The sequence below is a fragment of the Halyomorpha halys genome, unplaced genomic scaffold, assembly GCF_000696795.3.
Source record: "Halyomorpha halys isolate HHAL.00 unplaced genomic scaffold, Hhal_1.1 Scaffold2412.1, whole genome shotgun sequence".
In the NCBI taxonomy this organism is placed as follows: Eukaryota; Metazoa; Arthropoda; class Insecta; order Hemiptera; family Pentatomidae; genus Halyomorpha; species Halyomorpha halys.
In genome coordinates this window covers 16811-30143 of record NW_027111574.1, presented here as the reverse complement: position 1 = coordinate 30143, position 13333 = coordinate 16811, and the positions used below count along the sequence as shown (strand labels likewise).

The 13333-nt window shown below is 25.9% G+C and overlaps 3 protein-coding genes across 13 annotated transcripts in view; 1 reads left to right on the top strand and 2 right to left on the bottom strand.

Annotated features, from left to right (window-relative positions):
* Positions 1 to 9785, bottom strand: part of LOC106691494 (mitochondrial thiamine pyrophosphate carrier) — a 22359-nt gene extending 12574 nt beyond the window's left edge. The window contains exons 1-2 of one of the 4 annotated variants that reach the window (XM_014437286.3): positions 9649 to 9785; positions 73 to 234 (exon numbers count right to left, since the gene is read on the bottom strand). In XM_014437286.3, the coding sequence (XP_014292772.1) occupies positions 73 to 198 (126 nt within the window). In that variant the 5' untranslated portion in view covers positions 199 to 234; positions 9649 to 9785. Of the gene's footprint in view, positions 1 to 72; positions 235 to 420; positions 614 to 2229; positions 2312 to 2405; positions 2547 to 9648 lie in introns of those variants that run through there. The other 3 variants (XM_014437287.3, XM_014437288.3, XM_014437289.3) reach the window with 3 other exon arrangements.
* Positions 2509 to 9664, top strand: LOC106691495 (hatching enzyme 1.2). Its single transcript, XM_014437290.3, has 7 exons — positions 2509 to 2626; positions 5184 to 5293; positions 5432 to 5528; positions 5833 to 5962; positions 6325 to 6521; positions 9173 to 9272; positions 9347 to 9664. Exons 1-7 carry the CDS (start codon positions 2509 to 2511, stop codon positions 9519 to 9521), a joined length of 927 nt encoding a protein of 308 aa, XP_014292776.1. The 3' UTR covers positions 9522 to 9664.
* A 1510-nt stretch (positions 9786 to 11295) lies between the features above and the next one.
* LOC106691500 (Thiamine pyrophosphate carrier protein 1) overlaps positions 11296 to 13333 on the bottom strand; it is a 17515-nt gene continuing 15477 nt past the window's right edge. For all 8 annotated transcript variants that reach the window (XM_014437294.2, XM_014437296.2, XM_024361890.2 and 5 more), the window contains exons 7-8: positions 11832 to 11983; positions 11296 to 11500 (exon numbers count right to left, since the gene is read on the bottom strand). In XM_014437294.2, the coding sequence (XP_014292780.1) occupies positions 11321 to 11500; positions 11832 to 11983 (332 nt within the window). In that variant the 3' untranslated portion in view covers positions 11296 to 11320. The remainder of the gene's footprint in view (positions 11501 to 11831; positions 11984 to 13333) is intronic.

Sequence of the window (13333 nt, the reverse complement as noted above, 5' to 3'; positions counted from 1 at the left end):
TTTATTTTCTATATTTAAAATAATTATCCATAAAAATATTTAATAGTAGATTAGAGTGGTAAATAGATATACCTGAAACCTAATTTTCAGAACATCGAATGGCTGGGACAGAAAACGTGTAATTGCACCTGATGCAGCACCAGCAAGTGCATACTGATATGGTAAGAGATTGGGCTTTTCTTTTTCATAACCCGGCATTATAACTATTATTCTACTCCTTCAAGGACCAAACTCCTATAAACAGAAACAATACATTACTGCACCAAAATTCAAGAGAAAAAGTAGATGAAAAATCAACCACACATGCGATACAAATAATAAAAATAAAACTCAAATTAGAGATAGAAATAAAAATAGGTTATATGTTATTTTGGAAACAAAACCTGAATGTATCTCAAGTAAAATTAATAACCAACCAACCAGCCAACATTTCAAAGCATTATTGTTAAATCATGGGATTACAACGTATTGAACATGAGCTCATATAATTTGTCAATTACTGCATTCCTTAAAATTGATCACATTAATAGCCATATTAGTTATCATACCACTTCTCACATTATCTAGCTGATCTTACCAATGAACAAAAAAAAAAAAAAATTATCTTTAAAATAATAAAAGAAAACTAATTAAATTTTATAGAATATTGTAGTAAAAATAATGAAAGAAAAAAAATAAAGATATCAAAATAATAATAAGGTATAATGAAAATGATAAAAAAAAACAATACCTTTAGTCTCAAAAAAAATTAACAATAACCATCTTACATACTACATACTGATAAATTTCTATTTTAACAATGAAAAACTTTTATTTTTCAACAATCAGTTACTATTCATTTTTTTCAATTCACGATAATTTGAAGTTAAAAAAAAAGGATCTTATGCTGGAAGCTACTATATATAATTTAATTATTTATTAATATGAATTATAAATATTATATACAAGAAATATCATCATAAACGTATGGAATATAGAATCTTACATATAATTTTACTTTTTAATAGTAATTTTACTTTTTAATAGTAATTTTACTTATAATAGTACTTTTTTACAATTGTCTAAATAAATTTACAAAATTTAATGAAGTAAAGTATGATCACGTAACAAATTTATTATAAATATCTTGGTAGTTTACATCAACTACTATGTCACAGAAGGCATTATAAAGTTGATAAAGACATTATAAGTGAGGGGAAACCCCAGAGGACAATTTTATTTTATTTTTATCTTATCTTTAATTTCTATTAAGAAAATTATATTTTTTAATTAATAAAATTTATAAATATGATTAAATTGATTTGAATTCAATGTAAAAAAAAGTAAATAATAAAGTTCAGACTTTTAGTAACTAATTAAGTGGGTCAATCAGAAATAAAAGCAAGGATCAGATTTTAATAATCGTTAATACAAAATATTTGATCAATATTTACTGAAGATAAGATGATTTTTAATACCTTGTTGAAATAATAATAATATTTATAATAGTGTTTCTAACATATTTTGAAATTCATATCAATAATTAGATTTAAAGGTATATAATAAATGATTACTAATAAAACATAGAACTAGCAGAGGTAAGCAGAATATATATTTTGTTGTTACATTGATTATTTAACAGATAATAAGATAAATGTTTATTACAACCAACCATTTAATGAAAAAGTTATTTTCATTTGAATAAAACCTTAGGAAACTAATGTAATTAATAAAAATAAAAAAACATATATTTTCAAAGAGTAATATTTTTGTTACAATAAATATGTTTCTGATACAAAAAAAAAATAGTAGTGTTTTATGTTTAAAACATTAAGACAGTAAGTAGGGTTACGGAGGGCAATTAATGCAATTTAGTGATCTTTTCCAACTGAGTTCAATTTGAAAACAATTCATGGCTAATTATCTTTCAAAATAAATCAAATATTAATTTAAGTACCTTTGCAGTTATATCTTCTCTATAGACAAAAAAAAATTAGGGTTGATCACTTCACAATGAAATTTTTTAACATTTAAAAAACCATTAATTTTATAAATTGCAAATAAATAAATAACAAAAGAAAAAAGAAAAACATCAATTTCAATTATTTCAATACAATATGATAAAATTTAGGTAGGTATAAGAAAAAAACAAACAACTAAGATGATGTAAAAATGTATGAAAGAGAAACTATTTTTTAGAATGATTCAATTTCATAAAATTATATAATGTTATCGTAAGTTTTTTAATACTTTTTTTTTTCATTTCCATGACTGCTCATTATGTTCCAAAGGAGGGAAAGTACACCTTTTGATACTATCAAACAAAGGTGTGTTCATTGAAACTAGCCAGAATGGGTTAAGCACACACAAAGGAGGTGGAAGGGGTAATTTTGGCAGGGCAGTGGTCCAAGATTCCAGGACAATACCTGCTTAAGATGCTTGGTGGGGGGTCATCGACCCCCTGTAGGGAACCTGATCTCCCCACTACCATAAACCAGCACTTCTGGTACCACTGGACACTGGTCAGTAATGAAGGGCATCCTAGTGCCTCTGGTTCTTCTTCTTCCTGACAGCGCGTGGCTTAGGAGCTTCCGCCTTCACTTACCAACAGTACCGGATGTAGTACATCCACCTATCCCTGATGATGGTAAACTACAAGCTCCCAAAATAAAATAAGATTAGAAAAAAATAACGATAATTACTTTCAGTGGAGTCGCCCGACTCGAAATATGAATTCAGATATAAAAATAAAACAATCAAATAAATAACGCTAAATATTCAGAAAAAGGAAAATAAAAAACATAATATAAAATTATAAAGTATGTTTTATAAATTCATTTTTTAATGGGCGTTCACCAAAAATATTACATTAAAAAATTTAATTTATTTAAAAAAATGATAAATAAGCTAAAGCTAAATAAAAGAAAAGGATAAATTTAATACAGTTATAATGTTTAAAACATTGAATGATTTATATGACTTCAGAAGTTCTTAAAAAAAAAAAATATTATACTTTTATCAATTACAGTCTTCATTTTTATGTAACACCTTCTGTTTGAAATTTAAAATTTTCAATAATACATTACACACTGAAATGTTAAAAAAAAAAAAAAAAATGAGTTTAATACAGGATTTGTCATGTCAGGTTCTTCTTCATGAATAATTAAATTCAATTAAGAAACGGAAATTAAAATGAAGGTTTCTACAAGGGAAATTATGATCAGAATGAATGAAACTAATATTTTAAACAAAAATACTACATTTGATTTATTGAAATTTATTCAAACATTGAATAGCAGATATATAATAATAATATGATTTCATATCTAATAGTATTATATGAATGAAATAATATGAGTTGATAAATAGAGACTGGAAAATAATAATAGCAATAAAAATACAATATAAGTAAAATAAAAATAATACTTAATGAGCTAATGTGGTATCTATAAAGATACTGGATAATAATTTTAATCGCTGAATATTCTAAACTTAACTATCCATAGGTTCATAATAATTAAAATAAACATTAAAACCCCTGAATATTTGGCTTGATTAACGACGGCAAGCTTATAGATCTATATTTTAACGAGTATAATTTATTCACAAAATATATATTGCAATGTTAGTTTTTTAAAATATTTATTTTGTTATTTTATGTTACTATGGTTACATTAAGGATGTGATGGTCATGTGCATTGGGTCTTGGGTTCCAGAGTGCATGGGTTGGATTGTTGTGGGTTTGATTCCCACCTGAGGTAGTTAATATTTATTTCTTGGCAGTCTCGAGAAAGGAATCTTGACATTCCCATCTTGGTAAATATGTGTGGTAACTTCAAATTATCAAAAAAGAACCACTAGTCCCACTTGCTGGACTAGTTTCCCCCACCAGTTACGAATGCATTATCATCATGGCATAGATTGCCAATTTATGTTATATTTTAATTTTCCATAATATAACAGGTTACTAAGGTAACATTAATAAAGCATTAAACTACAAGTTTTTATTAATTTATAAGACAATACCTGTAATGAAAAAAATAAAATTGTAAATTAATAGTTGAGTTCGTCATTATTTATTCCAGAAAATATCTGAATATAGGAGAAAACATCAGTTATTTATATAAAAAGTATAATTTCTTATATAAACAAAAAACGCACTGAAATTTGAACTAAAATAATTTTCTCTTACGAGACCGACAGACCTATTGCCTGTCTGAATTTTCAGTAAGAACTGCTCGATTACTTCTTCCAGTGCCTGGTACTAGTCAAAAATATAAAACAATGAAAATCTTTTATATCTTTTAATTGTCACTTTACCATCTCTTTATGTTTAAAAACAATTGTTGATTAATTTTTAAATCTTTAAAAACCTAACCTACTTTGTATATGAAAAATAATGTGTTTTACAAGTTCTAATTGCCATTGTATATTGTTAATTACAAGTGCATGGCAACTCACGTTTGCAACAAAAATCATTCAAATATTTAAATTTATACCTTGAGAATTAAAAATATTCATTTCACATCCAAACTATCAAATAAATATTATTTATCAACATAATGCATTAATATGCCATTTAAAAGGTCTAATAATCCCATATTTTAAAGGAATTATTTATAAATCATAAATAGTTATTAATTTAGACTTATGGAATAAATCATAACTTTTACATATAAATTTTATTTTATCATCAAAATAATTATGTTTTCCCCAACCTATTAATATAAATCAACTTTTCAGAATATTTATATTTAAATGTTTAATTTCCAATGTTTCTGTTTTGTCCATGATAACAGTTAACCCTTTATGATTTTATTTGACAAGAGACATAAATATCATCATATTAATATATAGAATTGAGTAAACAAATAAGTTATTGAGTTCAGATTAAAAATTTAAAAACAAAATGTTTATTGCTCAATGTATTTTTCATGAGAGTACATATTTTAATTTAAATTACTGAAGTTTAGAAAATAACTTTGATTTTCTAAAGCCAATGTGAAAATTTTAAACTGAAACTAAAACAATTATAGTCTGAATATCTATAATTATTTGGATTGGATAAAAGAAAGACTAGAGGCAGATTTAGCCAATTAAATCTAATCTGGAAGGATTAGTGCTGTAGACATAAAAATCAAGTATTATTTTTATTTTATAAATAAATGGATTTATTAATAAAATTAAGTAATTAATATTTTCAGTTGCTCTGCCTGGCTTGTCGGACGATTTTTCTGATATTTTTGATGATGAAGAAAACGACCCAGAGGTGAGCCCAGGACTTTTCCAAGGAGATATGGCGATGAACAATGAGGTTTGAATCAAATATTAATAATGATAGGAATACAAATAAAATAATCAATTAATTATTGGAATAAACAAAAATTTCTACTGACTATAACCTCAGTTAGTAGCAATGAAATTTTATTTTAATAAATTAATTTTTGACCAGCTATACAATTACTGGAGAGTCGGCCTTAAATGGGATGTTTTTCCTGAGAAAAAGTGGGACAATGGTACAGTACCGTACGTAATAAGTCCTTTATATGGTAAGCGACATTACAGAAATTATATGTTTATTCCTAATTTATAGATAATATTTCATCACTTTCATGTGAATTATAGAGTATTCTTTGATAACACTGAAATATAAGACATATTTTTCAATTGCATTTTGGTTACTATTTTTTGGCATTGTATATTTAAATTAACGATTTTTGGAAAGCCAAAGTCAAAATTTTTAACAGAAACTCAAAGGATAATAAAGAGAATATTTGCAATCAGGAAAATATGAATTTTACCTTAACAACAAATTTCACATTAGAAATGAGATATTATTTTTATGTTTTCAAGAGCCAGCAGAATTCATAACTATTTCTCGAGCAATTTCCACAATAAATTTTATGACATGTGTAAAACTTGTACCTTGGGATGGAAAAAAGAAAGATTATTTGCTGATATGGCCAATTAAATTTCCAAAAGGGTAAGATATATAGTCATTGAGAAATATTATGTATTATGTACTTATAATAACATTGAGTTTCAAGAAATTAATTTATATATTAAAAATAAAATATTGATTTCATTGATTTATAATGAGACATATTAAGGTTCTAGACCTAATGTACATACATTTATTTCTACTAACATATTGTAAACAATAGTTTTAGGAATTTTTTTAAAGAAAATTACTAAATTCAATTCCATGATATACTTTGAACAACAATATTTTATTTATATGTACTATTTTTTCTATTTTCCAAAATTCAATGTCCATAGTGTAATTGGAATAACTTAATGTAGATATTAAAACTAAAAATATTTATCTTGGTTACATTTTTGTAGATGTTGGTCTTACGTTGGGAAATATGGAGGCCCACAATTACTATCCCTCCAAGCACCCGATGAAAAGGGACCAAACTGTTTAGGGAATGAAGGTCGGGCGATGCATGAAATTTTACATGCTCTTGGTATTTTTCATGAACAATCAAGATTTGATAGAGATAAATTTGTAACGATTCACAAGGATAACATTATACCTCGTAAGTAAGATGACAGAAGAAAATAAAAATCATTAATAAATAGTTTAGACAAACAGGTAATATTTGAGACTCTCTTATGCTTATGCTAACTGTTATGGATCCATGTTCCTCGATGGCTCTGAGGAATAAATAATAATCTTCCTGTTCTGTCTAAAATAGGAGGAGTAACCTTTATATCTAATTTGTAATTCATTAGGCATTATTAACTTAATTAGTATTATCTCATAGATTTTAACCAACTTCAGCTTTTATTGTTTAAAAGTTTTATAAAAAACTTTCAATGAATATCTTAAGAAAGTAGACTGAAAAATTACTGAAGACCTGATGTAGGCTAATGTAGACTATGATTTTCATACTGAACAAAGTAAAAATAAAAAATAATTGATTCCAATCAAAATTAAGATTAAAAATTGGATTCCACTTTAATTTTAATATTTTATAACTAATAAAGTAATATTTAGTGGCCATTGGTAATAATGAAACCATGCCGACTAAAAAAAAAAATTATGTTCAATGAATTTTATTTATTCATAAAAGAATTAACAAGTAAAGAAATACAATTGAAGTTTTGTAACAAATATATGTAGTGAATTTAAAAAAAATGAAGCGTACAGAGGAAAAACGATCAGAGCCACATTTTATACTTTTAGTTTATTCAATAAAATTGAGTAAGCTAGCTCTATCTCTTCCAGAGTATTCTGTCATTTTCTTTGTAATACTGAGGGCTTAGTTCATTTTAAGAAATTAATGATTAGTTTAGTTGAATAGAAAGCTTTCATTAAACCCCCTTAGATGACACAATAGCTCAAATTTGAAAAAAAAAAAATTATAAAAAAATAAAATAGACTCAGAGCATTTTCTCTAGGCACCCTTCAAATTTTTAGAGTAATACTTAATTTTTATTAGTTTTATAGTCATAGGAGGTTAACAGTGTTCTTTATTTATGTCCTCTGATTTTTTATGCAGTTTTTAAATTTGATACAAAGTAGTGTAGGAATAAAAGAAAAAAAAAATCTCTACACTTTTTTCCTTCAGATTCAAAAACCAGTTGTTAAAAGTCTTGAAAACTTCCTCTTTCAAATTTTAAATGAATCTTTCAATTAATATAAACTTATAAAGAAAAGTATTTCTGTACTGGCAGACTAATGCTAATGCAAAGAAAATATTTTAAATCATCAGCATAATTACAAAGGATGGTTATATATTTTATAAATAAAAATTTTAATTAATACAAAATACATTATAACACAAACAACTTTATAAAAATCACAGTGTAACCCTCAAAGAATTAAAAACAAAAGCAATGGTGAACTAATGTTTCATTAAAAATCACATAATGCAATGTAGATCCTTCTACATCTGATGAAATTATTTGAGATAAATCATTCTGTAACTTAAACCAAGAAATGATGGATATGTATAGTTACAGAGTTATTTATTTAAAAGAAAAAACAAATGAGTCAGTTTCCTGGAAGTATGAAACACTTAAAATACAAACATGATAATTTTGGAATAAGATAGTGGACATAAAGAGTAGTAATATATACATTTATGTTTATTTATTTTTTTTTTTTTTTTAATTTTGGAAGATTATTAGTTGATAGTATGTGATGATTATAGAAAAATGGTCAGGGTGACAATCAAGAAAAGCACAAAAATAGTATAAAAAACTATTTTAGATGTTTTGCTTGTTATTATAGATGTTTTGCCTCACTTTGCAGGGCTTCATCAGATATGAAAATAGATTCAAACATTGTACAATATGATAAGACTAGAGGAATAAACATATAATGTTATAAAAAAAGATGATATATAAAAAATAAATTTATATTTTACTACTAATATATTAAGTTTACTACATTCCCTTTTTTCTATAATGTTTTTATAAATCATCTTTTATACAAGTTCATATGTATATTCTAAAATCTTATAACATCTTTCAATGTTTGTATCTTGTTTTCATTTAGCACTGATGAAGCCCTACAAAATGGGGAGAAGCGCTGGTTGCTAATAAATCGATCTTTTTACCTTTCTTGATCGCAACCTGGACCATCATCCTATTTATTTTTATTATTTTTTTTAAAGGATTTCAAAAGAACAGACAAACTGATTTTTACTATAATTAATTTTAATGACCAAAAAATCTTTTGGTTGAATATCCTTTAATGATAAAATATTATTGACTGAAAAGTATGTGAACAAAATAATATTTAATTAAAACTAAAACTGGATCACTTTCTTCAAAAAGGCAATGATCCTAAAATTTACAAAATATGAGTTAATCCTACATTATTGTTCCTTAGGTGTTACTCCATCTCCTGCAATAAAGACCCACTTCCCCACCCCCATGTTTATACCAGCTATGGATTGAATAAATATTAAATCATGAAAAAGACTTAGGACATTATTTTTATGATATTTTCTATAGAAATCATAGGAGGGACTGTCTTTGCATAAAATAGAATCTCTTTAAAACGTTGTTAGTTGAAGTGTGTATATATATTTTTTTTTATTCCAGAATTTTTTTATTTAACTTTAAATCCATATTTATCGGTTTGATTACTATGTGGTTTTGTTACTTTTTGCATAATGTAGTTCCATTATTGGTACTTGTTCTGTCAGCTGATTTGACATTATCACTATTGTTATAGAATATCTGTCAAACTTTGACAAGCAAAGCTTAAAAAACACTACATATAAGTTTGAATACGACTATGACAGCATTATGCATTATGGAAGAAATTTTTTCAGGTAAGTTCATTCATACTAATCAATTAAATGAATAAATTTAAAAAATTTAAATTTCAAAAGCATCTATATTTCAGCAAAGGAAAAGGAAAACCAACAATTACTGCTAAACATGTTGGGGCAAAGTTGGGTCAGAGAAGAATGTTAAGTAAAACAGACTGTCTCAAAGTCAATGATTTATATGGTTGCCTCAGTAAATCCAGTTATCTTCAAAGAAAATATTACACAATATGTCAAGTTTTGGGAATATAAGTGTGAAGAAAATGTATTTAAATATATTGTTTCTCTATTTTCTTAATAAACAAAAATTATTAAACACTAAATTGACATGACCAAATTATTAATAAACTGATAACTTCCTAAAATTATTTTAAAATACCTTCTTATTTCAAACGAAGTGGATACAGGATAACTTTAATCTTTGCCGGCTTTCTGAACATAGAATTGATTGATAACAACCCACTTTCTGGGACACTGTGAACCCCATGGGAAACTTCTGGCTGATATGACTTTATTTTATAACATCTCCAATAGAGCGCTCTGTCTTCTATTTTTGAATTAAGTCTCATTGGAATTAAGTTTATTTCTAATTTAATAAATGATTTTAGATATTCTAAGAGAGTTATTTTATTTGAAAATATTTACTTATATTTTCCATTAAAAAAACTCATAGATTTTTGGCCAAAATATTGGAACTTATTCGTTAATATTTCACCTATATTATGTTTATTCCTACCTTTTGGAATTTTTGAAATCATTCTATTAAATTCTCATAGGTATTAAAACCTAAGCACTTGCTGTGTGATTTTTATTTATATTAATTTTAAAAAAAAATTGTTTATATAAAATTTATCAAATTAAGAGTTTTGGATTTAATGACAAACATAAGTATGTGATTTAACTAGATTAACTAAAACAAATTTCAGTTAATGTTACTCTACCTAATCATGTTCAAATATTTTTAAAAGTAATGACCATAAATGTATCTCATTATGAATCACTAGAAATAAACAGTGCACCAGCACTTTATCACACGTTAAAGCACAGAGTAAATAAACAAACCAGACTCCTTAAAATATGACTCTAATTCAGAAAAAAAGATATACTTCAAGATTTTGTATATAAATATTATTAAATATTAACATAGTAACTACTTATCATGTTATTTTTAGAGGGGTTTAAAAAATATTACTGTGTAGACCATGGATATACAGTAATATTCATAGCTCTATGGAACAACCTTTCACCAAAAATCAGTAAAGGGCTGATAAAAAAAAAAACAAATAATTTAAGTTCCTTGATTTCCAATAAACTTCTTTAATTATAAATTTATTTCCTTAATTAATTCATAATTAATATTTTCCTTAACAGTAATTTTTTTTTACTGTAAATTACAATTAATCACAAATTTTATAATTGATATTTCATAATAACATATTTGACATTAAATAGGAACTAAATTATTTTTTTAAATTATTTGATTCGAAAAAGGTAAATTTTAGAGAAAAGAATGATAAAATTCTGATATGTTCTTCATAAGAACCATATACTAATAAAAAAATAATTTATTTATATGAATAACTGAAAATTACTTTGTTTTTTTTATCTTGCAGCTACCTTATTAGTTTATTCTTCAACTTCATACACTTCATTCGTCATATTGGCGACTCATGTTCACACACTAATCACTTAATGTGATAGCATAGAAAAGTATATGTAAATATTATACACAAATTAGATAGTAATCAATTTTCTTCAAATCCCATTTGAAGAAATATAGAAATAAAAAATTGATAACAAGAAAGTAATGATAACATCTTATTAGTAATTAGTGTTATATCAAGAATCATAATAATTCTATAATTATGTGTAATATTGTTCTCTAATAACGTATAATATTTTAAATGATTTGTTCCAGATATATTTTGCTCTAATTATTAAAATTATTAATAAAATTAACACATAAAAACTACGGTATTTTTTATAGCAGCTAAGACTCTTTTAAAGGTCATGATTGAAAAAGAAATACATAAAAAAAAAGCTTTATTTGATCACTTATATTTGTGGGTAGCCAAAAATAAACGACATATGAAGTCATATCCGGTAAAATGGAAGGCAGTTGTAACAGCAGCTTTAAGAATACTTGGTGCAAGTCCTTTGTAAAGTCCTTGGACACCTTCATTATTTACAGTGCGTATTATACAATTCATCATCCCTCGACAGTTGAAATTCTGAAACATTGATCACATTAAATCAAAATAACTACTAACAAAGTGTTTTCTGAAAAATAACAATCCTAATGGAATACGTTAATCATTCATGAACATGTAAAATAATATATTTAATTAAAAAATGATTTTATCTTACTATTACTATTATTATTCAACTACTCTTTGAGATCATAAATTAACTCTCTAGTCTGACAAGTGCTGAATGAAGCACCCTTGGCTGATCAAGCCGTGACTAACAGAGCCAAGTGACCCTCATACAGTACACTGGGTAGGTCTCTATAAATTATTTATTGGCAACTACAGGTAAAAGAAAAGATAAAAAAATACTTACTTTTCCAAAGCCTTTTCTACCTTGAAAACCTTGCAGTTGTAGACGTTTCCTGGACAAATCCAATGGATACACTAAAGTTTTGGATATCAATCCTGCCATTGAACCAATAAATAAGTTTTGCTGTAATGTTGGCACATTATTAGGCATCATACCTGAAATAGAATTAGCTCAATTAATTCTTAAGTAGACAGTTTGCTTAGAATATACTTTTCAAAAACAGTGTGATACAGTACAATAATTTCCTTTGTTCTCAAATGGTTTTTATTCCGCAATTAGAACCCATTCGTTTTAATGTCATAATATATTATATTACTATTATCAAATGGAGGAACTAGATTCATGGTTCAACACCACTATGATAGGGATGAGGTTCTGTGAATCAACTGTCATCAAGCTGATTGATAGCCTGGACCATCTGATAGGGATGAAACCTAAAACATGAGGGATTTTGGGCCCTGTTATAGAGCGATTTGTCCATTAAATACTGAGAGATGAGCAGGTATGGCAGAGAAGAGCCAAAAGGGATTTCTTAATTCGTCATCTAGGCTAGGGTGAGGACGTCTCACACCCTGTATATGTTAGCGAAATGATGACACCAATTACAATTAAAAGTAATTATAATTGTAATTGCAATTACTTCATAAAATAGTTTAGATTAACTTGTAATTGTGATTGTGGGATCACAATTACAATGACAAGCTGATCCAAAGAAACTGCAATTACCGATTACGTTCTTATGTAATTATTATTTTCCCCCTTGAATTCTGAGTAATTATAAAACAGTTACAATTAATTTTAATTTTTATCACAAATACTTAACACCGAAATGGAAAAAATCTTTTGTGTTATGTAAAAAAATTTTTTAGAATGGCTCCAAAATATGACAATGATATCCATTTTGAGATTGTGCACTGGCGTATAGATTTATTAACATTGTATAAGCATATAGATTTATATGTTTTATTTTATCTTTTATAATTTCTGCTTATAAGAAATATGTTCAAATAAACTGAATTATTAATCTATACAATTATAATTACAATATAATTATAGTGTAACTGAAACCTGCAATTGTAGATGTAATTGAATAACTCATGTAATGATTTTTGCCTAACTCTGACTACAGCCAACCAAAGTGTTACTTTCGCCAAATATTTTCTCATCTGATCCTCGCCCATATGGAATTTCATTCTTTTCTTAACCTGTCGCTCCTATTCACTTCCCACCTTCCAATCACCTTTTTTTTTTTTTTTTTTTTTATCATTTTCTGTTGTTCAAAAGGAATTGTAAATAGACTTTCTTTATTTCTATTGGGAATTTATAGATAAGTATGAGTTAATACAATATTTGAAGACTTAGAACTTTTGGTCATCAAAATCCATTTCTTATAATGTATAATGTTCTTTTTGTTTAATATTTTCTTTATTATTATCACATTTTTTGTTATAATTTTTTCCTATTTTAAGTTTATCAATATTAGAAGTTTATTCTCTTTTGTTTGA